At 38.5% G+C, this 26,964-nt stretch overlaps 2 protein-coding genes across 2 annotated transcripts in view; one reads left to right on the top strand and one right to left on the bottom strand.

Moving 5' to 3' along the window:
* Window positions 1–14,422, top strand: part of LOC126379872 (DNA translocase FtsK-like) — a 54,427-nt gene extending 40,005 nt beyond the window's left edge. Inside the window, exons 3-6 of the mRNA XM_050028846.1 lie at window positions 7,402–7,457; window positions 10,642–10,831; window positions 12,981–13,253; window positions 13,343–14,422. Coding sequence (XP_049884803.1) covers window positions 7,402–7,457; window positions 10,642–10,831; window positions 12,981–13,253; window positions 13,343–14,416 — 1,593 coding nt within the window. The 3' untranslated portion in view covers window positions 14,417–14,422. The remainder of the gene's footprint in view (window positions 1–7,401; window positions 7,458–10,641; window positions 10,832–12,980; window positions 13,254–13,342) is intronic.
* A 7,786-nt stretch (window positions 14,423–22,208) lies between these two features.
* LOC126379753 (uncharacterized) lies at window positions 22,209–26,692 on the bottom strand. The gene is made up of 4 exons (XM_050028570.1): window positions 26,579–26,692; window positions 25,129–25,215; window positions 23,331–23,437; window positions 22,209–22,332 (listed from the first exon to the last, which is right to left on the bottom strand). The coding sequence occupies exons 1-4, from the start codon at window positions 26,690–26,692 to the stop codon at window positions 22,209–22,211; spliced, it is 432 nt and encodes a 143-aa protein (XP_049884527.1).
* Window positions 26,693–26,964: the final 272 nt, after the last annotated feature.

The raw sequence follows: 26,964 nt of genomic DNA on the forward strand, positions 1-26,964 counted from the left end.
GCTAACCTAGAAATGTTAGCTGTCACTTTTGAGCATAAGTACCTTTTTAATACCATGGTTAAAGGGACGGTACGCTATCGACATGGAAGTGTGTCAGGATCGAAGCAAATGGAATTCCATAGTCTCTGCTTACCCCGGTGAGTAAAAGGCGTGAGTTTATGTATGTATGTATTATAATGATTAATACCTGTACAGCAAGAAGTATATAACTTTTAACTAAGTATATTAACATACGTGTATATTAGTTATTAAGTATATTATCTTTCTCTACGATATTCCGAAGCAACATTTTGATTGAAACTCGTATAGGACCGTTTTGAATACGAATTCTATTTACGCTTCAGCGAATGTATTGCCGGAAAATTTGCCGTAATGCCACTAGCGCAGGGGTTCAAATATTCGCGGGTATCTGTAAACTTTTATTCATTATGTGGATGTTTTAATTTTTTCCTATCTCCCTTGAAGTAACCTAACCTAACAACTTAGCGAGGGCAGGGCGCCGTTACCAAATACTAAACTTGTAACTGCGCCGCAGGTTGAAAAAGATTTAAGTCACATAAATTCTTTATTTTTCACTTTTCTTCCACCGACTGCAATTGGAATACCATTGTATTTATAATTATGTAGTTAATACAACCTGGATTAAAAAAAAAGAAAGGATAACATGAAACAGTAGGACTAGGGCCCTGTGCTGAAAAGTTTTCGGCCACGTCTTTTCTCAGCGTTACAGATTCCGATGTGGTAGTAGTTTTACAGCTAGTTACTAGTTACATAATTAACTGTATGTAACTAGTCATCATCACTTGATGATGTAATATGTAATTTAATTTTTGGCGTTCAAAAAGCGCTGACTATGTAAGCCAATTTAAAAAAATAAATATTTTTGAATTTATTTTTTGAATTGGCAACCCCTGCATTAGCGGGTAGTAAACGCCTGCCTAGTGCGAGTGGAACTCACAAAAGTAATTAAATGTATTAATAAAATATAAAGTACCTGTTTCCAGGGACTTATTCGCAGGGACTGATTTATAGAGCTGGTGGACTATTGAATAGGCTGATTGACTACATTTGAAAAATTGGTTAATTATATACCTTAATACTCTAATGCTTAGATGTAAGTTTAACTTTAAGTTTCCTTTGGCAAACTATGCGGCACGACAATAATATAAAGTTCTATATCGTTAGAACGCGTGACTTAGACCGTGGCGTCATGGATTCAAATCCCGGGTCGGACTCTAAACCACTAATTCGACATTTGAGTTTGAATTCATGTTTACTTCATAGTTAATTGATATTACGTAGGATCCAGGATTTGTGACAGCTTAATGGCAATGAGCTCGCCAATAATTACGTGAGACTTACACGTAGCTGGCGAGGAGTGGGTACGGTCACGAGCATTAATATGTATACACTTTGGTACCATGTCACATTAACTTTTCTGACAAATTCAACTGTAAGTCTCACTAAATGTCAAATATGTTAGTGCGACAGTGTCCTAAAGTGGGTACATAATGTACCCTTGCTCATGACTGTACATAATACTATATATATCTCTGCCAACCCCTACGAAGATGCAAGCGCGATGCCGTTATGTTATGTGTTATTCTCCTTGTAGAGTTTTCCTGAGTGTCGTATTTTCGTGAATTTGCGAAAGTACGCTTCAATAAATTCACGTAATGTGATCCTTCAGGTACACGATAATACAGATTTCGCGATCCTCAGTTAGTAGTACACAAAATTGAAAGAGGATAAAAACTAGAAGCTGAAATGTAGGCGGCAGCACTGTTGAGTGTTCCTAAATTTTGACAGTTCTCCATACTTTCCAGCTAAAATTCGTGATAAATTGCTATAAAATTTTGAGCAACGTGGATTGTATCCCGTCTGAAGGATGAGTTATGAAAAAGAAAAACCATTAGTTGGAAAAAGGCAATTTGATGAAAATAAGTATTTCTAAATTTTCTTCTTCCCGATCCTTAAGGAATAAATATAAAACTATGACAGTTAAACGCTGGAGAAAGGGTTATAGTGTAATATATGACCGCAAAAATATGTTTGTTTACTCAAATTGTATGGGGAACTGTCAAAACTTAGGAACACTCAACAGTAGCGACACCTGATGGGAGAAATAGGCAGTTTTTCCTCATTGCTGTGGGTTAGACAGTATCGCAAAAGCTCGAAAATGGTTCGATCAATTTTGATCAGATTTTTCGTGAGTTTGAGCTCACTCCCTGAATGATTTAGATTTTGAACTGGACCCTGTGTTCCTGAGATCGGACAGGACAACATTTACCTAGTTCACTAGTTTTACAATGTTTTCTAAGTTTATTTTAAGTTATACCTGTCATTTTTTAAATTTCGATAAGGAAAGGGACGGGTAATCGACAGGCATAAAATTTATGGAACATACGTCAATTTTAGACACAAATCTAAAACAAGCCTCTGTAAATTAAACATTGGCCAACAACCCGACAGAGTTAAGTTGACAGTACACGTTAAACGGTTTGCATAAAAGCGAGATGTCTATTGTATTCGCCCGGGTCATTCATTCATTCAGTCATTTCTTTTGAATTTAACAGTTGTCAATCGTTAGTTCCTTTCCTTTTGGGCGCTTAAGAAAGTGACGTGTGTAACTTAATATAAAATTAGGTGTCTGCAGGGATCAGGGTTAATATATTCTTATTAAGCACTTACTGAGTATTTTATTGCTTCCGTATACAATAACATCAAAATCCGTAACACGCGTAAACAAAATAATCAATTTGTAACTGTAATCCATTCTGTCACAGCGATTGTTTACTAATACGTTTTTAATCGGTGTTTCGACAGAGCGATGTAACGCTAAATACTAACCGTTTGGAAGACGTTATGTAGCAAGTTGGTATTGTACGTGCAACTGCAATGGCTAATAGCATGTTGTTAGGTTAGGTATGCGGCGATTGTGACAGTTGCAGAAATGCAACAACGATATATGATCTTGGTTGCGTCATGTAATCTGTTATGTAGTGTAGTTTTTATCCACATGTCCATCACAGGTGGGTATAATTTTTATTGACCTGACTTTAACACTAAAGTAAAAAAAATAGACACCTATTTGCCACGGATAACCTACTTATGGGAGCAAAGAATATTTACTCAATCTGACTGAGATCAGTGTCCTCACAATATATATATAATATTAAGCATTTTTAGCATGACTCGGAAGCTCGGTGGCGCAGCGGTTAACGCGCTCGGTCTGCGATTTTTGAAGTAAAGCAACTTTCGCAAAGGCGGGTCATAGGATGGGTGACCACAAAAAAAAGCTTTCATCTCAAGCTCCTCCGTGCTTCGGAAGGCACGTTAAGCCGTTAGTCCCGGCTGCATTAGCAGTCGTTAATAACCATCAATCCGCACTGGGCCCGCGTGATGGTTTAAGGCCCGATCTCCCTATCCATCCATAAGGAAGGCCCGTGCCCCAGCAGTGGGGACGTTAATGGGCTGATGATGATGATGATGAGCATGATTCAGCTCATGATTCTGAGTTAATATCAACTGGAATTATCCGTCGAGAAATACATGACTTTTTGGGTTTTTATTTTAATTATTTTCAATTTCATACTTTTGTCACATGATTCAGAATCATGGTCTGAATCATCCCTCAAAGTTTTCTTTACAGTATCATTTAATACCCTGTATGTACGAGTACTTGCAGGTCACAGACTAAACTAGGACTTATATGTATTTATTTAAAAACAAACTTCTACTAGTAGAGTGCTAATTGACGTCGTACAAGATTTATCTTCGACTACTGAAATGCCTGAACAAGACATTTAACATTGAGACTAAGAATATGAGTAATAAATAATATTATTTAATAATTATTATTTTATTAATAATGATTGCAGTAGTTTTAGGCGGATGAGACGTTCGTTATGTAAAAATTGACGATTCAAAGTGTAACTATGTTACCTACTGAATAAAGATATTTTTGAATTTGAATTTGAATTTGATTTTAAGATGCAATTTATTCAAACAATTAAAAACAAAACAAACACATCTTATAACTAAAACACCTCCTCCAATGCGTCACATCGAGCCAATAAATAATAATAATAGGAATCATATTATTGAGTAAAAAATAAATCGGATCTTTTTACCTTTGAGCAGGCATCAGAGGGGAAAACGTAATTTCCCTGAGCGGCTTCTAGTGAGTGGTAGTCGTCTGTCGTCCTGCGTCGCCTCCTATCGCCTCCTATTGCCTCTCATCGCCTCCCGTCGCCTCCCGTCGCCTACCGTCGTCCCTTGCCTACCATAGTTGTCCATAGAGATTGTCTGCTTTCCCCTGCAGCTTACACTAAGCGGTTTATATCCCGCCTTTGTCTTCTTCGACAGAGTTTATAGCACTTCCTATAAATTAAATTAGTTCAGTTAGCTTATTATATGACTTTACTGTTTACTGTTGTTCGTAATGAGTACTTCAATATTACGGTAAGAAAACGAAAGAAAATAACGAAGAATGGAGGCTACTTTGCTCGGCTGCGATGGATTTGATAATCGTACAAGCCATGAAATGAATAGATGTCGAATGGTAAGTGATGAGTTACAGTCACTTCTACAGGTACCTACTTATCTCGGTTGGTTTAACAACTACTTATTACTTTCTTAGAAATATTATAAATGCGAACGAAAGTTGGTATGTCTGTCTGTTACGCTTACACGCCGAAACTACTAAACAAAGCTGAAATTTGGTACTGGTAGATTAGACCTTGGGAAATAACATTGTTTTATATAATTTAAGGGTAGAATAAACATGCTGTGCCGATAACCGAAATCCAGGCGGGCGGAAAGTTTGATTTTAATTTACTTAGTAACGGCCTCCGTGGTCCAGTGGTGGAGCGTTGGGCTCACGATCCGGAGGTCTCAGGTTCGAATCCCAGTGGGGAATAATCACAAAAATCACTTTGTGATCCCTAGTTTGGCTAGGACATTACAGGCTGATCACCTGATTGCCCAAAAAGTAAGATGATCCGTGCTTCGGAAGGCACGTTAAGCCGTTGGGCCCGGTTACTACTTACTGGTGTAAGTAAGTAGTCGTTACCAGAGCCATGCCAGGGGCCTTTGGGGGCTCAATAGTAACCCTGACACCAGGGTTACTATTGAGCAGGGTTACTATTGGTACTCTACCTCACAACCCACACGATAGAAGAAGAAGAATTTACTTAGTTTACAAAAAGTATTTATTTTTAATATACTTAGATATTACATTTGCATTTTCTATTTAATTAATAACTCATTTGTAAGTCTGTTAAAGTAAAAATAAAATGCAAAATTAGGTTAGTTATGATAACTGATTTTATAAATAAAAGAGAATTTTACCGAAGTAATTTTCAAATTGTAACTACAGGGAGACAGAGTTTTATCATAATTTTTTTTAATTCTTATTCAAATCAGTACTCTCAAGGAGCGGTTTCTTCAGATATTTTGACACCGTATTTTGGTAATTACTATAAGTAATAAATAGATATGTCTTACCTCGTGCGCGCAAACGAGACAGATAAACCGCGCGGGCTCCTTGCTTAAATACATAATTAAGTAAATGTAGAACTAAATTAAACAGCCTCTGTGGTCTAGTGGTTAGATCGTTAGGCTCACGATCTGGAGGTCCGGGTTCAATTCCCGAAGGGGACATTGTCGAAATCACTTTGTGAGACTCTCCATTGTTTGGTAAAGACTTCACTGGTTTGAATCACCTGATTGTCACGTTAAGGTGGTGGTCCCGGCTATTAGCCGTTAAAACACCTCCACCAACCCGCAGTCGATCAGCGTGGTGGAGTGTGTTCAACACCCTCTCTCGATTGAGGAGAGGCCTGTGCCCAGCAGTGTGACGCAGTTTATGTTTATTTGAAACCGTTTCTTTTCCTCCACCAACCCGCAGTGGAACAGCGTGGTGGAGTATGCTCTATATCCCCTACGGTTGATTGAGGGGAGGCCTCTGCCCAGCTGGGACGTATACCTATAGGTTGTTTATGTTTTAAGTTATGTAGAAAATTATTACTAAGTGGTCCGTTAAGCTCACGACCAGGACATCCTGTATTCGTTTCCCAGTGTCCTCACCTTTTAGTCAGCTGAAATCACCTGTTCGCCAGAAATATAACATAATTCACGCACGCGCTTTAAGTCGTCAATAGTAATCCTGAGAAAAGATTTATAAGGTCGGTCATTGATCTTACAGCCACGAGAGAAGACGAAGTACCTATTGTTCTTCTAGTATGGGTAGTAACGTCAAATTAGTGAAGTGTTGAATTTATTTCGGTGCCACCAAAGGCCTCTTTTCGCCTTTAATTCCCTCAGGCGTCATTACGACATGGCGATGACTGATAAACAGCTAGCTGGACGAATGTCGTCGATAAAACCCTGTCATTATTTCTGTCGGTTTTCCGCCACCGAGTTTTTGCAAGTAAGCCCCGCCCCCCGTTTCGAAAATGGCCGATAATCGCGTCACATTGTTTCGTTTTTCTCGGCTTTCACCGGCGCCGGCGCATCCAGTGTAATACATAATTGCGGCCATGTTGTGTCATGCGCTGTTGTCACATCGCTAATTTGCAGAGACCACGGGCCGATTGTTAGTTTTTCTTTTGTTTGTGGGAAAATTCTTCTTGTTTGCACACACGAGACTTGCCTTCCGCTATAATTTGCCTTCGTTTCGTGAGCATTTTTTCGAGGAAGCGGCTTTGATTTGATTTTTTTGTTGTAACAAAGTTGAATAATGTCACCTTATCATATTTTAGTGAACCTGGCGGATACCAAACGTATAACAAAAAAATAAAACGCATAGGCGTTATAAGATTTTATTTCGTATCTGGTATACCTGCCTGATCTTCTTTTCTATCTAACGCGATAAAACGGTCACGAAATTTAATTTCATTTATTTAATATACTTACATTAATATACAACAAGTACTATTTCTACTACTACTACTACTTTAATATACAGGGAGTGTAACCTGGAACCTGACAGAGGGCAGCAGTAACTTTACTGTCAGTACTATTCTGTCAGCGGAGGGGAGGAGTCCTAGTACGGCTTTGAAATAGACAACCCACTCGCGTCAGACAGAGTACTGCGGGACAGAAGGCAAGAGGGAAATCACTGCTCTATTTTTCCATAGAAAAGTAACATGGAGAATGCTACACCGATAAGAGCGTGGCTCTTAAATTAGCGACGGATTATACAACACACACTACTAGTACACCTACTACTATTATTTCTCTCTCTATCTCTCTTTATTTAAGAACTGCGCAAGACCGATCGACAAGAGTCGGTGGAGTAATCGCCATTCCTCCTCCCAAAACCTTCACCTCCTGATACGATTATTTCTACTATGTTTTAATAAAATATTATTAATATATTAATTGTTATTGCTTCAGGAACAAGTCGCCCCGGTCGAGGAACAACAAGAGGACGATGATCGGGATCAAGTCAGGTAATCAGCTAAGTGGCTCGTACAAAATGTTATCAAACTTTCAGTAAGGTTCACCTTGCCTAATTCAATAATAAAGTCAGCTTGCTACCCACTGCATATAGGACCGGATTCTCACTAGCAGAACTCTATTCGTCAAGCTTACTTAATTAATTACATGTGGGTGATTAAACTGAAAACAATTTCATGATTAATCTCGCCGTTTCAAAGGGTTTAATTTTGAATGAAATATCTCCCATGGTCCCGGTTATTAGCCGTTAAAACACCTCCACCAACCCGCAGTGTAGCAGCGTGTTCAGCATATTCCAGTATGTTGTAAATAAATAAATAAATAAATAAATAAATAAATAAATAAATAAATAAATAAATAAATAAATAAATAAATAAATAAATAAATAAATAAATAAATAAATAAATAAATAAATAAATAAATAAATAAATAAATAAATAAATAAATAAATAAATAAATAAATAAATAAATAAATAAATAAATAAATAAATAAATGTTCTATACTCCCTCCGGGTGGGGAGGCCTGTGCCTAGCAGTGGGATGTATATAGACTGTTTATGTTTTTATGTACGTTTTTATCTCTCATTACAACGTAAACTGCTATGTGTAGGTATACTCCAAATTCTTCCACCTTTGATGCGCAGACTTATAAACCCGCCCCCTATTACATCGGATTTAACACCTGGCGAGGAGTGAGTGTAATACGATAAAGTTCTACCTACCCCACCGGGGATACAGGCGTGATGTTATGTCACAGACTTTGTCTTTGATGAAGACTCAGAAATCCAAGCTCCTTCTGTGCTAGTGAATAAAGAGCAGTATCACAGTAACCTTAATAGCTTGGTCAAATGAAAAAAAAAAAACAACTTTGTAATGCTGACAAGTACTAAATACTCGTACACACAACATGCACGTTCGCTGGTAGTTTACTTTTTTTTGATAAAACGATTAATAAAAAATTTAGTTACAGTATTATAGGTCTGAAACTAATAGATCGCTCACGTCAGAAACACCATATTGGACTGGACTCTAACTTGAAAAAGCTAACAATTAAATGAGACACTTTGCACGAAATGTCTAAAAAATCACTTTCTTAAACGAGAGAGTCAATAAACGAGACTAAATCGGATTGATTTCTATTTCTAGATTACCATTTTATAACTTTGACCCTTACAATGTTGGCTAGCACTTTGTAGTTGAGCTTTCCTGTACATAACATAACATAAACTGCCTATATACGTCCCACTGCTGGGCACAGGCCTCTCCTCAATCAACCGGAGGGGGTATGGAGCATTCTCCACCACGATGCTCCACTGCGGGTTGGTGGAGGTGTTTTTACGGCTAATAGCCGGGACCAACGGCTTAACGTGCCCTCCGAAGCACGGAATCATCTTACTTTTTCGGACAATCAGGTGATTCAAGCCTGAAAAGTCCTTATCAAACAAAGGACAGTCTCACAAAGTGATTTCGACAATGTCCCCATCGGGAATCGAACCCGGACCTCCAGATCGTGAGCCTAACGCTCTAACCACTAGACCACGGAGCTTTCCTGTATTGGGTTGGATTTCCCTTCGCAGGTTGGAAGGTCAAATAGACAGTCGCTAAAAAGCCGGACCTGTCAAATCTTCAGGTTATGTGTAAGCGGATCCTGTGAAAACCGGGATCATGCTAAGGAGATGATGATACGTACCACTGGCATAAGCTTTTAACGCTAGGAAGAAAAGATAGTGTGAGTTAGGGATAACACTTCTGTTTTTTTGATACGTCTCTGTTAAATAAACATTCATCATCATCAGCCCATTAACGTCCCCACTGCTGGGGCACGGGCCTTCCCTATGGATGGATAGGGAGAACGGGCCTTAAACCACCACGCGGGCCCAGTGCGGATTGATGGTTATTAACGACTGCTAATGCACCCGGGACCAACGGCTTAACGTGCTTTCCGAAGCACGGAGGAGCTCGAGATGAAAACTTTTTTTTGTGGTCACCCATCCTATGACCGGCCTTTGCGGAAGTTGCTTAACTTCAACAATCGCAGACCGAGCACGTTTACCGCTGTGCCACCGAGCTCGTCACAAACATTACACTTGTAATATACAATTCGATGTTCATTGCCTTACTATTATGAAACTTTATAATATTTATGGTAAATCTGCTCACACACTTGAGTTGAATTGCCATGGTATTTTAGGTAATTCACAATTGTAAATTGTAATGTTTATTAAATTAAATTAATTTGTCTAGTATGGCTTTGAAATAGATTACTTTGGGCGCCATCCCATTCGCGTCAGACAGAGTACTGCGGAGCGGAAGGCAAGAGGGAATCCACTGCCCTATTTTTCCCTAAAAGTAGCATGGAGAATGCTACACCGACAAGAGCGTGGCTCTTAAATTAGTGATGAATGTTTATTAAACGGGGCCCTGATGTTGTACCCACCACCCTAGAGCGCAACTTACCCGGTCGCAGAGGGTGGAGTGTAAAGTCGTATCTACATGCATCGGAAATGTTGCGCTTTGAAACGAAACTAATAGAACTAATGCCAGACCGGAATACAGTTTTAATTAGCTAAAAGTTTCGTTCAGTTTAGCGAATTTAGTTAAATACGGCTATTGTGGTTATGACATTTTATTACCATCATATACGTCCGACGCATTAAATCGTTTGGGAGCTGTAAATTATTTCCTTGTTTTGTGTTTAGTTAATGTTTTGGATGCGTTTTAACTTGATTTTATAAAGGCTTACCTACAGATGTAGGATGTATAATACCTTGAGTTTCCAACATTGCACTAAATTATAGCCTACAATGTCAAAGTAACTACACAGGGTGTTAGTGACAGCGTAACGAATACCGGGGGGTGATTCAGTTCATTATTCTAAGTTAATAACAAAAGGAATTTCCCGTCGCAAAATTCATGTTTTTACGAGTATTTTGTGTTTTGTAAATTATTTTTAATTCTATACTCTTGCGATGGAAAAGTTCACTTAATATTAACTCAGAATAATGAACTGAATCGCCCCCCTCAGTATTCGTTACGATGTCACTTACACCACGTACGTACAGGTAGCCATACAAGTGCGTATGGGTATGAGTGACACCGTAACAAATACTGAGGGGGATGATGCAAACCATGATTCTATATTTGATTAATAAATATATATTTTTTATTATGTTCTAGCCGAGCTGACCAGCAAGAGTACCGTCCTGGACAGGTGTTCTCCCTCAATGCGCAGGAGTTGTTAGAGCTGCAGCCCGAACGCAAGGCTCCGCTGGGCAGCAACACGCAGTTGCAGCAACTGTACGCCAACCCTCAGCCCGATCACCGACAAAACTTGCAGCAGATCTACTACCTGGAGCCTCAGAGACAGGTAACAAAATTTACTATCAGTAGTAGTACTTAGTTGATACTACTGGTGAATACAAGCCCAGAAAGCCTTTCAGAAATCAGAACCATTGGATCGTTTAAATCGTTCTTGACGATGTGTCATAACGATTCCTCGATTCACACAGCTTTGTGATCATAGAGTGGAGGTCCGTTATCCAGCCAAGTAGTTAATGCCATCTGCGGCAAAAGTACAATAAGTCACGTCAAAAAAGCGGAGGTCCGTGTTACTCTATGTTTGTGATAGATATACAGTCATTTAAAAATAAACTACAAAAAAATGCACAGCACGGTGTACGCTTTCGATCAATAAACAGCATAATATACTGCAGTGTAGGTTATCACAACGCAAATTAATTGGATATTTTTGACACAACTAAGTACATAAATTGGACTGTGTCGCAGGAACAAAATTAAGTCATGATGTAAGTAAGCAGTCGTTACATGAGCCGTCTTAGAAGGCTTGGCGGCTCAATAATAACCCTAACACCAAGGTTGACGAGGTAATCTACCTCACACGTATGGGAACACGATAGAAGAAGACTGCTGAAGACACAGACAATGTCCTAACCTGAGATTCACATCAACCTAAGCACAGACTGATGATATGAATAATTAGCAAGCTGGTTAATTTTATTTTTTTATTTTTGGCTCAGAACATCATCTTTGAATCATGTTGTTCCTGTTATTTGATTCTCATTATACAACTACTACACTGCAACTATCCCTAGTTGTGTGTTGTAGTTGTATAATAAATGTTTTATATATTCCCATATATAAAATATATATTATACATTTTATATAAGTAAGTAATCCTTTTCAGATGCAAACATTTTTCTTGAAATGTGTTCAGAAATATTTTCAAGCAAAAGTATAATATATGTTTAGTTTAGAAATGGAAAAAAATCTTCCATAATTCCTCTACTAACAAAACGAAGAAGTGGCCCAACAAACTTCGCAAAATATACTTTTGATAAAAGTCCTAATTCGCTCGACCTTATGTAATCTGAGTTTTTTTTTTACAAAAAGTATTATCATTATAGTATATACTAGCTTTTGCCCGCGACTCCGTCCGCGTGGCGTGTTATAAAAGAAAGATCTTTGTGTGTGTGGGAGAAAGGTTAAAAAATGCTTCATTTTATTATTTTTAAATGAGGTTACAGTATAAGTAGCTCAGTTAAATAATGAATTGTTATTAATTTCTAGATTATTAGTTTATGATTTGGTTTGATATTTTAGGAAAATACGATCAGTTTCGAAAATTTAAACACAATTTAAAAATTACAACAGAAATACGCCGTGAAACGTCCGCCTGGAAAATTCAACAGAAAACTACCTACGAAAGATTTGAACCATCCAAGAATAGTGAAAAGTTCGCCCGCAAAATTCAATATTTGACACGACCATCAACGACGTCTGCCCTCACGCGTCTACCGCGTTCCGGTTGCTCACTCGGGTATCTGCAAATTGAAAATTACAAGTAAAGCTCTTGACATTTCGGGTCCTGTTCGGAATACACGTGACTTACATCATAGTGTCAAGGGTTCAGGCTTTAAACCACTAAATTCGACTTTGACTTTTAATTAACTTTTGGATCACAGATAATTGATATCACGTGGTTCCCAGGATCTGTGCCCGGTTAATAACAATAGGCCCCTTAACAATTTCAAAGAACGAACGTCTAATGACGTGAGGATTCCAAGGTGTCTTATTACCTATTATGAACCATGAATGACCCATGATCTCTGTCCTTGAAAGGGTTAAACATAAACACATGAACTTATACATAGTCGGCGAGGAATGGGTGTATAAATATAATTAATAATATACACTTCTGCCCACCTGGATACAAGCTCGTTGCTAAGTTATGTTATGGCCAATTTAGAATAGATTTTGTTTTTGTGTCATTTCCTGTAATTTCTACTTTTTCGTAATGTATACTTAATTACAAGGTAATCAATATTCCATCTTCCATAAAAACATAACTTCAGGTTAAACGACTTATTATCTCCTTGGATTTCTTTCATTTTCAATTGCGGGGTCCGCTAACCTAAAGGTCTGGTTTTTATTTACAGAAGCCACTGCCAAATCAAGATTATTGTTCAGGTTACTAACATAGGTAATTATGTTTGCAGGTCTCGCTCCAGCCATCGCACGCTGTGATCGCTCGACCTCATTACTCGTCGAATGGTGGCGAGGCTTCAGTTGGTGCAGCGTTATCCGTGTCTGATGCTGGAGTCAGTCCGTCTGCATCCTACGATCGCGACGAGCTGTTGAAACTTCTGTCCATCGGAGAACCCGCAGAACGCCAAGACGACCGTCCGCAATATCAACAACCCCAAGCTCAAAGCATCGCACCACAGTACCAGCAGGTTTCCACGCAGAGTATTGCGCCTCAGTATCAACAGGTAATTATAAGTACTAACACTTTCCAAGTAACAACTAAAATCACAGTATTCGACACGCCACACAATGATGTAATTATTTCAAATTTCAGGTCGATAGATACATCACGAAACCAAGCAAGAAACCCACGAAACTCCGCTCGAAGGTCCATTCTCACATTGCGCCGCCACAGGCCTCTGTCGCCCCGCAACAGTACCTGATTGAGACCACCAACGTGCAACAACAGCCGCAACCAGCGTCGCAGCAGTACAGGCCCGCTCCTCAGCCACAGCGTGCTCCTCAAGCTCTGCGATATGTCCCCGTACCCACAGCCCAGGCATTTGTTCAACAAGCTCTCTATGAACGCCCCGAGTCTCAAGGGCTAAAAATAGTAGCCCCGCCAAAACTACAACAACAACCTCGCCCTCAACTCGCTTACAGAGTGCTCCCTCAATATCCCCAACCAGAAGCTTCTCCTAAACAATACCGAATTGTTGAAGCCCCGAGATCTCAACCCATCAGGCAAGAACAAAGGGTGCCCGCTTCCAGTGTCGAACGTCCGGTCACTTATCTGAAAAGATTCCCTGAACCTGAAAAGATGCGGTCTGTAAAGATTTACGATCCAGTGCCTCAAGACGTATTGCCCCAACAACAGCCCCAGTTAGTTGGTGAACAGTACTATCTCAGACCGGTATACAGAAGCGAGCCACGAAGCAGGTACGATTTGGCTCCGCTTACCCACAGACAATTAGTCGAGCAGCCGCGCGCTATCGAGCCCACCAAGCCTCCACACTCCGCCATCTATGTCAGCCAAAAATTATCTCCCAAGAAAATCACGAGACCAACGGTCAGAACAGAACAGCCTACAAGAGAGCCATCGCTCAGAGTGGAGCAGCAGGCGAGCTCGGAGCAGGTCAGCATTGAACAGCATGGGCAGAATCTTGAGGAACAAAGGTCGCAGTTGCCTCCTCCTAAGAATAACAGGGCGTACACTCCGGAAGAGTTTGCAGCCTTGGTAGCAGCCGGCTATGCGGTGACCCCTATCCCCGTAGCTCCCGTGGGCCTGCAAGTCGCGCAGTCCAGATCATCGGTGGAGGCGGCGCCGCCGCCGGTGCCTCAGCGCCGGACAGTCTACAGCGCCAGACGCCACCAGTATCTGCCTCTCAGAGGAGACGACGCACCCTAAATAGCAATCTGGATCATGTACATAATTTAGAATTAATATTGTAAACTAAAGATAGTGATAAAGTATTGTTGTCTGATTTACCCACCCCACGCCCTTTACATAAACCAATGAGGATAAAAGCTGCCTATTTCTCCTATCAGGTGTCGCTACTATTGAGTGTACTTACATTTTTACTGTTTGGTACCCGCCGGCGTGGTCGACGATTTCCCTCAATCAGCGCTTAACGCTATCGACCCACTAGGGTCGATTAATTCTTTCAAATATTTTTTACAATAAGTCACGTCAAAAATTAAACATTGTTTTGGTTATAATTTTTAACTATCACCCTTTGCGCAGCGTATAACTGCTTTATATTTATTCCATATGATGGGAAAAATAAAAACTCATTTGCAATCAAAACTGCCTTTTTCCAACTGGCTGCTTTTCTTTTTCGTAAGTCATCCTTCAGACAGGACAGTACACCTTGTTGCTCCACATTTTATAGCAATATATCACGAATTTAGCAAAACAGTATGCAGAACTATCAAAACTTAGGAACACTCAACAGTGCTGCCACCTACATTTTGAGCTTCTAGTTTTTATCATCATTTGTCACACGTATGTAAACTTGGCAATATTTCGCTGCGATTAAACCTTTAATATCTGAGAAGATAACACAGAACCGCAATCTGACTGACGAGATGAGACTGCGGCCGTTATTAAAACCGCAACGCGAATAATATTTAAGTACCTTTGCCATAGAAAGGCGAGACATTGTGTTAGCTTACTTTATTCCCAACGACAGATTAACCTATTTAAGCAGAATTATCTCTTTTATACAGTAATCTGATTGAATTGCGACTACAGTTTTCGAAAAAACCTTCGCATGTCTAAAGTTTTTATCTCCCATTTCATTAATTAGCTGTATTTCCTACGTCTTCCGTCACATTCTCTTTGATTACTGTGCGAATTCTTTTTCTGCTCTTCTGTTAGAAGGTTTTATAAAGATTTAAATTTAATATTCTTTCAGTTGGATATTGAAATGTGATTATAAAAAGTACTTGTAGTAGGAAAATTCTTACAAAACGAAATACAGTTGATTAAATACTCCAATACTGGTTGAAAAGCAATGAATGTCGCATTTAAGAGTCGTTATGAAGGATAAATGAGAAGTGACCAAACCTGAGTCTATTAAGGCCAGGCGCGCACTGAGTTTATCGCCGCGCGGCAGAAAAGAGCAGCGGCATAATGTCGCACTGTAATACTGCGCCGCTGCGGTGGCTCTGCCGTCAAGTGCGCGCAATACAATTTAAAACTGTTTGGTACAGTATTACAGTGCGACATTATGACGCTGCTTTTTTCTGCCGCGCGGCGAAAAACTCGTAGTGCGCGCCTGGCCTAAATCTGAGCCTATAAAATTGACTCAACCGAGAATCGTACCTATTGAGCAGGATACTATTACCTACTAATGTGCGCTGCGCAGCGCTACCGTCTGCCCAAAGTCCTTTTATAATCCAAACCTCCATTGTTTAACTATTGTGTCTGGAAATTTGGTTCGCATGACTCCGCAGGTGGATACTTAAAATTTGTGTCTACATTGACAATTCTTGATACCTATTATGTTAACTCATCTAAACAATTAAGTAATACCGTTTGCGAAGTGTTGTTAATATTACGAAATTGCGACATTAATAAAGCCACAAGGACAAAATATATTTCAAGAAATAATAATACCTAAGAGATTTACGAAGGTAAGCACCTGAGTAATTACTTCTGTAGAGAAGTAATTTCGAGAAGCATTTAGCGTTTATCAAATTATGATGTTATTCTATATTAAATATTGAAAATTACATTTCACAATGAAGTGAGTACTAGAAAAACATACCATTGGAACAAACTTTTTCTAAAAAGAAAATTAAATACTTTTTTCCAAGGGTATGATTTTCTGAACTGATTCTTGAACCGGGTGAGATCACCGGGTGAGAGCCCCACCGGGTGAGAGCCTTCAGCGCTCCCCTTTTGTCCGGCCAAGTAGTTAATGTCATCTGCGGCAAATCTACAATAAGTCACGTCAAAAAAAAAAGATTCTTGACCTTCAACTGATTCCTTGCCAACATGTTTAAGTCCCATTTAATAGGGAACACCACATGATATTTATTATCTATGAATCAAAACATTTGAACTACTTACTAACATCGAATTCATGAGCACCAGCCGGTATTCGAGCCATTGGCGCTACTAAGTCATGCGTTCTCCGAACGAATTCCACGGATTACTTCGATGATATTCCAAATAAATACCTACTTCGTGCGAAGTTTGAGACGTAGTATTGTAAAGGTACGTAGAAAAGGGGAATATCGAATGAAGTATGAAGGAGAATAAACAATTTTATTATGATTTGAATTGGGAATGAACTCCTAAATGTATTCAGCCAGTAATTTACGATCCTGACGACCCGATTACTTCAGAGGCGAAAATCGGTTCGCGACAACAAATACTTCAAGACGCCGGTATCGACTCCGCCGGTGTGGTCGACGATTTCTTTTATTCAGCGCTTATTGCAATCGGCTAACTAGAGTCGATTACTTCTTTTAAATACAATCCTTTCAGACAACGTCCTGAGCCGAGGTTCGCGTTTAATTGGGCACATTTAATTGTCTTACATTTTATACCGGATGAGAGCTTTCAGCGCTCACCATTTGTCCGGCTGGCCAAATTTACAGTCATAAGATACCTTTTTTTTACGTCACTTATTGTAGATTTGCCGCAGATGGCATTAACTACTTGGCCGGGCAAATGAGGAACGCTGAAGGCTCTCACCCGGTACAACGATTAAGACAACAGGCCTGAGGGTGCCCAGTTGGGCGCGAACATCGGCTCAGGGCGTCGTCTGAGAGGAAAAATATTTGAAAGAATTAATCGCCCCTAGTGGGTCGATAGCGATAAGCGCTGATTGTGGGAAATCGTCGACCACGGGCCGGCGGGATCGGTATCGGGGTTCTCAAGTGTTTGGTGTCGCGAGCTGATTGGCAGCCTCTATGGCTAGAGTAATCGGGTCGTCGGGATCGTATATTACGTCTTTCAGACGCCGATACTTTTCAGTACCGTCTCTAAGCGGGATGTATTCGGAAGCCACAACTACAAAATAAGATACCGCCAGTGGGGTTGTCTTTATTCTTAAAGTGGTTTTTAGAATAACCAAACCATCTAGCCCGATGCGTCAAAGCGTGAGGGTCACGGCCTCGCGCATCGAGATCGGGAAAATCGACGCTTTAGACTCGCTCGAGATCTTGGTTACCATGGTTACGCCCACCAATAGGCTAGTTTCGCACCAGTCAAATCAGTTACTTTTGACTAAACGTCAAAATACGTCATAGAAAAACGTAACAAAATTTCGCACTTATTATTACATTGTTCTTTACAAAAATTTGTAAATAAGTTAAATATAAAAAAATATAACGTTTCTTGACACTTTTAGAACTATTTTTTATTTAGTAATCAAAATTTCATAACTTATCTTTGACCTAGGAAACTACCCAATAGGGTATCTTTGACTGGATCAAAGATAAATTATAAAATGCTTATCTAGAAATGGAAGCCAGTCTAAGATGATCAAACATCAATCTGATTTTAATTTTCGACTTATTTTCGAATTTTATTTATGAATTAAGTAACAATGAGTACCACGTTTGACCGCTTTTGTTGATGACGTCACAGGACAGTATTTCCATGCGAACTTGAAAGAAAACTTCCGTTTTGACGTTTCGTAAAAAGTATATCATCTGACTAGGTTGTCAAGTAGCCTATTTGTTATATAACACGAGGCCGATCGCCAAGCCAGTGTCCTTGACTCATCGGGCAGGACGAATTATCAAATGCATTAACCGCTTAACCCTTAAACGGGCCCCATGCATCTGAATATGCTATGTAAAATTTAAATACAGTTTCATGTTCGCAAAGCATTGTAGATTACATTACCAGCAAAAAAACATCAAATAATTAAAAAAAAAACATGTGATTAATGCACTCTGCCCGTTTCGTTGATTTGTGTTATCTGACAGTTTGTTTCCATTCCACTACTTACTTCATTCATATTTTTTCATTTCTACGACTAGAACAAAAACACTGACTACCTTATCTTTCAAACCGAAAATCAAAAACAGAAAAATAAAACGAAGATACGAAATGAAAGATAGATATTCTAGTAATAAAATAATATTTATTTCAGCTTAAAAATGAGAAGGGGTTTCCAGTAAATTCATTTTAATTATGTGGTTTTTAAATAGCCTCTGCCTTAATAAGGGTTAAATTATAAAGTAACTAATATACAAGCTTGTCACACTCAAGGTAGAAGTATATCAAAAGCAAATAGTGGTGTTTGCAAAGGAAGAGCTCCTAACATCATAACAAGCTAACTTACAAACTTGTGCTAATGTGTCTAACTTTATTCCGTTGATACATTCACTACACATTCGCGAACTTAGAAACAAGTTTAAGACATGTTGATGTTTACGGCTTTATTAATAATGTAAATACATAAACATCTAAGAAACAGGACGATATGATCATGTTATTATGATAGAGATTTTTTTTTTAAAGAACGTCTAGAGATATGTGCCGAAGTTTTTCTTGCAGATACTTTTCCCCGACTATACAGGTTGTGAGAAGCTGCAGTAGTTTTAGGAGGATAAGAGGTTTCGTTATGTAAAAAAATACAATTCAAAGTATAATTATGTTACCTACTGAATAAAGATACTATTATTTCTGAATTTGATAAAGTAGGTATAAAATGCCAATCAAGTAATAGAAGCTAGTCTAAGATTAAAAATCAACCGCATTTTTCGTTTTGACGTAAGTACTTACGAATTTTAATAATAAATTATGCAACAATGAGTAACACAAATAAATAAATAAATAAATAAAAAATAAAAGACCATCTTTATGGATTGCGTTCATTTTGTGTTTTCATAATACACGCCTTATAAGTGAAACAGTTTTACGTTTCGAAAAATGTATATATTGGCAAAATGGTCGTATTCCTAAGCGACCCATTGCCATAACCAAAAAAATGTATATACGTATAATGTATTGTAATATCTCATTTCACTAGATTTTCATCTAGCCTGTTCGCTATTTTTACTTGTGAATTATTGATGAGGCATCTCTTTGTATGACAAGTTGATAAATGAAAGGTAATCAACCCTTCAAGACAGGGTTAAGTTCACAAATATCAAGAATTACTGGTTCGATGATGACTTGTAGGGCGTATTATGCATGTGTATAAAGCAGATCATCGGCTCTCCATACTTTGGCCGGCCCAAATTCGAAAGTGCCGGCCAGAGAAAAAAAATGTGTCCAACCTTTCGAGTACATTGCTGTGAATATTTTTTACTATGACACCAAACGTGTATGACCATTAGTTTGGCTTTAATTGGATTTTAAAAATCTCGATTTTTCATACATTTTGTAAAAAAAAATATTATGTCCGTTGGGAATAAAAGGGATACAGGCGTATTACAAAGGACCGTTAGAACATTTATTAGTATGGCGCCAAACTTCTATGACCATTATTTTGACGTTTATTGGACTTTCCGTTTTGGTTAATATGTTAAAATGCCGGCCATCGAAAAAAATACGTCAAATCTGTCTAATAGTTGCTTCTCAATATTTTTTAATATGACACCAAATATCTATGACCATTATTTTGACTTTTATTGGAATTTACGTTTTAGTTCAAATGTGAAAAGTGCCGACCACCAAAAATACCATGTTGAGAGTATCGAGTAGATGCCTGTTAACATTTTTTTCTATAGCACCAAACGTGTACAATCATTAGTTTGGCTTTTAGTTTATTTTAAAAATCTTGATTTCTTATTTATTTTGTTTAAAAATAAAGTGCTTTGGGCAAAAAATGCGGTACGCCGGATTACAAAGGACCTTTAGAACATTTAATAATCTGGCGCGAAACATTTTTGACCATTATTATGACTTTTATTCGTCTCTCTTTCCGTTTTGGTTCAAATGGGAAAAAGTCAGCCAGCGAAACAAAATAAGTCAAATCTTTTGGTAAACGACTTGAAACGTATTTTTTTACTATATTACCAAATATCGACTTTGGCTTTTATTAGACTTTTTTAAAAATCTTTTTTTATATACATTTTAACAATGACAACAAGCAGAGCTTTCCCAATGACTAGTTATTAGTCAGATAAATACTTTGTGTTTTTGTTTTGTGTGTTGTTAGGTGAACTTCTATATTAATACTATGATTTTAGATAGGACGTTGGCTGTAGTTTTTGCATTCGACTCAACGTTACGGCCTAAGTTTAGGTCGAATTATGGTATTGATTCATCTTCACCGTAGATGGTTACCACCCTCCAAAGATAAGCTTGCCATCTAGTGACGAAACTCGTATTTTGGCAAGACGTCTGAAGTAGCTGTTAGGGAAGACAGGAGTCGGGCAGTTGTACTTTGCATGTGTGCCGATCACAATGTCCTGGTGCTATTCGGCCGACATAGCATCGTACCTCACTTAAAAAAAAAAATAAGCTTCTAAAGCGTGTATCACCATCAGGTGAGATAGTGGTCAATCGAAAACCTATTTTTGATTAATAAAAATGTGTCCAAAGACGACCACGATATTACGCCTTTACCTGCAATATCGCCAGATAAAACTTTTTTCGCCAAAGTGTAGATGTCTATGAAAACTCCAGATTTTTGAGAAATCTAATTGAGTTCAAAATAGTGGTCATAGACGTTTAATGTCATAGTAATAAACATTCTGACGATCCTTTAAATAACGCGCCTGTCATATTTTATTTTATAACAAAATAAATCAAGAATCGAGATTTTAAAAATCCAACAACAGCCAAACTAATGGTCATACACGTTTATTGTCATAGTGAATAATGTTTACAGGTATCTTCTCGATAGTTTTGACATGTGTTTTTGCTGACCGGCACTTTTCACTTAGAAACTAAAACGTAAAGTTCAATAAAAGCCAAAATAATGGTCATAGACGTTTGGTGCCATAATAATAAATGGTCAAAAGGATAAGTTTTAACGGGATATACCAATATTGTTTCTTGGCCGGCACTTCACGTTTTCACCAAAATGTATGAAAAATACAAGTTTATTTTTTAATTCGAATAAAACCAGAAATATTGACGCTACGGCTTTGGTGCCATAGTAATAAATGCTCAGATGGATAAGTTCTAAGGATATATACTATTATTGTTACTTGGCCGGCACTTTACATTTTCACCAAAAATGTATGAAAAATACAGTTCTTTTAATTCGAATAAAACCGAAGATATTGACCCTACAGCTTTGGTGCCATAGTAATAAATACTCAGACAGATAAGGTCTAACGGAATATAGCAAAATTATTTTTTGGCCGGCACTTTGACTTCTGGGCCGAAATCCGATGATCTCCTTTTAAATTAAGGACAGTTTCGAAACAAAAATTTAGGAACTATAAAGAGGAGTAGGCTAAAAAAACTCAAGTACTTAGTATTAACCCTATACTTATACAATAAAACTTAAAACAATGAATAAATAGGTTAGCTTAAAACTTAAACTCATTCTTCAAAAGAAAATGAATCTTCTTAAGTATTCGTATTTTCTTAATATGACATTGGGTTGATTTTTACTTCGGATTGGAAAGTCGAATTCACCGTCGCATCTGTCAAAAGTTTGAACCTGTCAATGTATTCAGGTTTGTTTAAAAACGAGAGAACGCTAAGAAGTTATAAAAGTTATGATTAAGTACCTAAGGTATATTCGATATACCGCCACTGCCACTGCTCGCGTTCACTCTGGTTGAGCACCACGGCGAACGCGTGGGCGCCGCTCTGCCTGGCTGTTCTCTTCCACCAGCCGTCTCTTCAACCTTGGACACGGCTGCAGGCACGCTTGCAGCTGTAGATGATTCAACCTGCAGTTTAAAAGCAACTATTTCACACGTGCATCCATAAGACCTGGGTACCCTCAGTCATGTTGTCTTAAATTTTGTACCGACGAAAAGCCCTCAGCATTTGTCCCGCCAAGTAGTTAATGCCATCCGAGACAAATACACAGCTCAGGCATTTATAAGGTTAGGTTTCGTACAAAATTGTTCGAAATATGAGGGGACATCTTTGAACATTGAATAGTAAATATTTTTAAGTCCTCAAGGAGTTTGAACTTCAATTTCTCCAGAGGTATGGAGACGAAGGATAATGTTATACATTACGCTATTAACGTATAACATTTTACTATAGTAACATTACACACACACACTGAAGCCGACTTTAATGAGTTTTAATTCATGTGTGAATAATATATAATTAATATCATGTGGTTTCCAGGATTTGTACCCAGTTAATGGCAATAGGTTCGCCCCCCATTACATAGGACTTAAACATAGCTAGCAAGGAGTGGGTATATATAAGTACTATACACTTCTGCCTGCCTCTTTGGGGTTATAAGGGTGATGCAAACATGCGTACAATACTTATATATTTCCCCCTATTCCCAGTAGTCTTACCGATAGTCTTACCAGTTGAACTACTGGGAATTTCCTTCCCAATCTTACTGAATAGTAAGACTTCGCTTTTCCCGTTAGTTTTACTATGTAAAAATTTTCAAAACATAGCCTAGTAATTAATAGACAGTAGCTTTATTAAATCTAAGACGTCTTGTTTGAAGTGGCTCACTTATTAAGACTTGGGCAAGTTGGTTTTGGTGATGTTCGATCCTGTCCCGGTAAGACTGCTGGGAATAGGTCAATATTTCTTTGTATACCAGAATGGATATCGAAAACGAGGTAGATCCGGAAAGCGATGGCGAGACGTCATCGACACCTACCGCATAGATAGGTGATAGTTCGAGAGAGGAAATGAAGGAGAGGGTTTTGCCCAGCAGCATCATATTGTTGAATAACATCATATTTACTTGTATATTTCAGTGATTTCTAAAGCAACTATGGTGGCAGATCGCGGCGTGCCAGGTTTCAACAAGGCACGTTCACCGAAAAACGCACCGTCTTTCAAATGCCCCACCTGAAATGACATCAATAACTTTGAAATATGTTTACTAGGTTAGCCGCGGAATATCTACTCGTCCAAAATACCTGTGTCTCAAGACGAAAGTCTTTGACCAGTGCGTGTTGCCAGTGATGACCTACGGCAGTGAGACGTGGCCGCTTACTATGGGTCTCGTGAGGAGGCTCGGCGTCGCTCAGCGGGTAATGGAGAGAGCTTTGCTCGGTATTTCCCTGCTCGACCGAATCAGAAATGAGGAGATCCGCAGAAGAACTAAAGTCACCGACATAGCTCGGAGAATTGCTGGAGTGGCAGTGGGCAGGACACATAGCGAGGCGAACCGATGGCCGCTGGGGCTGAAAGGTTCTAGAATGGCGACCACGTGTCGGACGACGCTCAGGGGGTAGGGTCGCTACAAGGTGGACCGACGATCTGGTGAAGGTCGCGGGAAGCCGCCGGATGCGGGCAGCGCAGGACCGATCGTCGTGGAGATCCTTGGGGGAGGCCTATGCTTAGCAGTGGGCGTAGTACGGCTGATGATGATGTATACTAGGAGAAAGAAGACAAGAAGACTTCTCACTGATATTTTAGTGGCTAGTTCAATGCGCATTATTTTAATAAGGACCGAACAAACTATTTTCAGCGTACAAATCTTTGGATGGACCTTAAAAGTTTGTCACAACATTATTTTTTTGTAGGTAACATTATGAAGCGTCCGAAAAGCGTTTACTCCTCTGTATTACCTACGCGTCGAGGGTCGGTTGTAAAGCAAATTTTTGAATGACAGATGTTTATTTTAAGGGGCATATATTTAGAATGCGCTCGTAGCATTGACCCGTGTTATACCTCCCGCCACATGAATGAAGCCCCTTATATAAATAGAGGAGCAAACACTACCATATCTGCTGATTGACCGGTGTTGTGAGTAAGGTAGTTTCCAACTAGTCAAATCAGTTACTTTTTACTAAATACGATATTACTACGGTATGAAAAAGCAACCTGTGACGTCATAGAAATGGCAGAGGAAGACCTAGAAGGACGTACAGTGACCAAATTGGAGATGTCTTCAGAAAAAAATCAGTAAGTACGATCTTCTCTGAACCGGCGTACGTCTATGGAATGATGGACGAATGTGAAGGAAGCAAGAAAAGTGTGTCAAGATTGAAGCAAATGGAATTCCATAGTCTGTGCTTAACCCAGTGGGAAATAGGCGTGAGTATATCTATGTATGTAAGTCAAACAAATTTAAACACCTACCAGATTCTTTTAGGTACTCCCTCTCGGTGACACACATTAACATGTTTGACTAAAGTGTTGGTTACAAATTTTAATGTTCATCTTTTGAACCACTTGATCGACAAAAAGGTGCCTAATGAGCAATTATTTATTACCCGACTGCGGCGAAGCAAAAAGGAGAGTTATGTGTTTGACAAAGGAGGGAACAGACGTACATACATACTTAGATTCTAAACTTGTAAACCACTTGTCAGAATATAACAAATGAGGTGTCACTAGAAGCTTACTGGTACGCTAAATTTAACGTGGCGTCCTCTTGAGGACTAAGACTGAGCAAAAAAAAAATTATGTTGTAGATTTAAAAAAAAAAAAAAATTATTCAAATCTACTCAATCTGCTCTTTCAGGGTACCTACCTGCTTATAACGGTCTTCCCCCAGTTTGAAGATAGAAGCCGCTGCTTTCAAGACTCACCTCTTTGCCTTCCGAGTTCATAATAGCAACCGTTCCAGATGCAATCAAATATAATGAGCTCCCTGGTTTACCATACTTCACAACGACCTAAAAAAAATAATTCTCAAAATCGGTTCATAAACGACGAAGTTATCCCCGAACAAAGATAAAAAAATATACGGTCGAATTGAGAACATCCTCTTTTTTTGAAGTCGGTAAAAATATCGGCATTAAGTATATTTTCAATAGTAATTTATTAACCCCTTAAACGCCGGAACGCGGATCTCGACCAGACACAATGTAAAATCTATTGTGTCTGGTATCTCGGCATATGAGAGGTTAAAGAATGTATTAACAAGTTGACAGTCCCCATACGAAATGTTTTGACTATATTACTTAATTTTTTTACGTCCTGTTGAAATCGTAAATCATGATAAATGTTTTCTAAACACTTCACAATACCTATTGAGTGCAATAGGAAGTTAAACCATATCTCTTACTATCATGAAAAAAAAAACTTTCAAGGAAGTAAACGTATATTTTTGATTATTTTAATATTGTTAATAAACTTTCTGTCACTCCAGCCTTCAATCAGATGGACATGCATTCATCAAACATACTGTAATAAAAACCTTTGCCAAGTTACCCGGGATCCAAGTGGAGCATCCGTCCTTAGAACGTATCTGGTCGTTTCTTAGTGTTAAGTAGCTACTTTAAAGATTTAAAAAAACATATTTTCAATATTTAAAACATATAATAATAATATTTAAAAAATATTTTCAATATTTTATTACGTTGTATTAGTCAAACAGAAAGACGCAGTTATACTTACACTGAAGCACACCCCGGACACTGAATACAAAAATGACAATCTTACCGTGTGCCACCAATCTCGTACATAGAGCGAGACACAGAACGCGCGCTCTCTCTATCACTCTATAGGGTAATGGCGATATAAGACTAAAGTAAGACCCAGAGGGGGTGAGGTCAGCGCCCCAAACGAATTGGAGTGGGGAGAGTTACCTACCGTTCTGTACGTAGATTCTTAATTCGATGAATAGATTGAAAATAATAAGATTAATAAGAAATTGGCCCCGATTCCTGCAGGCAACTTATAATTTTACTTTATATACCTGTCATTTTCTTATCCGCCAAAAAGGAAAGGGACGGATGATTGACAGCTCTTAATTTTAGGAAGAATGAGTAAATGAATGAATAACCCGGGAGAATCAAAAAGGTATCTCGCTGGTATGCAAACCGTTTGACGTGTGCTGTCAACTTAATTCTGCCGGGTTATGAGCCAATTTAAAAAATGTACTTATAGGTTTGTTTTAGATTTGTGCTTAAAATTGACGCGTGTTCCATAAATTTTATGCTTGTCGATTACTCGTTCCTTTCCTTTTCGGTGGATAAGATAGTGTCTACAAGAATTAGCACCATTATAGTTATATAAAATATTATTCTTACAGACCTCTCCTGGCATGTACAGGACTTGAATTAGGCTGAATATGATTGTGTTAATTAAAGCAATCGGCATATTCTGGAATAGTGGCACGTTGAACACTAGTTTCTTACAGTAAAACATATTAATTTCTTGCTTTATCTGCATATTAACAGTATTCATTATAGACTTCTCATTAAAATGATGTCCATTGAATCGGTAGTTGATGTATAGCTTAATTTTCTGCCGCAAATATTTAGGTACTTTCTTGAACTCTAGATACTCAGAGAGCTCCTTCAAATGGGCATTGTACAGATAGACGTCATAATGTCGGTAAACTATTAACAGAAGGACCGCTGGAAAAATAGTTTAATACGTAAGTATTATAATTCTAATAATTCAATTCGGAAACTAGT

This window comes from Pectinophora gossypiella, chromosome Z (assembly GCF_024362695.1).
Source record: "Pectinophora gossypiella chromosome Z, ilPecGoss1.1, whole genome shotgun sequence".
NCBI classification, from domain to species: domain Eukaryota; kingdom Metazoa; phylum Arthropoda; class Insecta; order Lepidoptera; family Gelechiidae; genus Pectinophora; species Pectinophora gossypiella.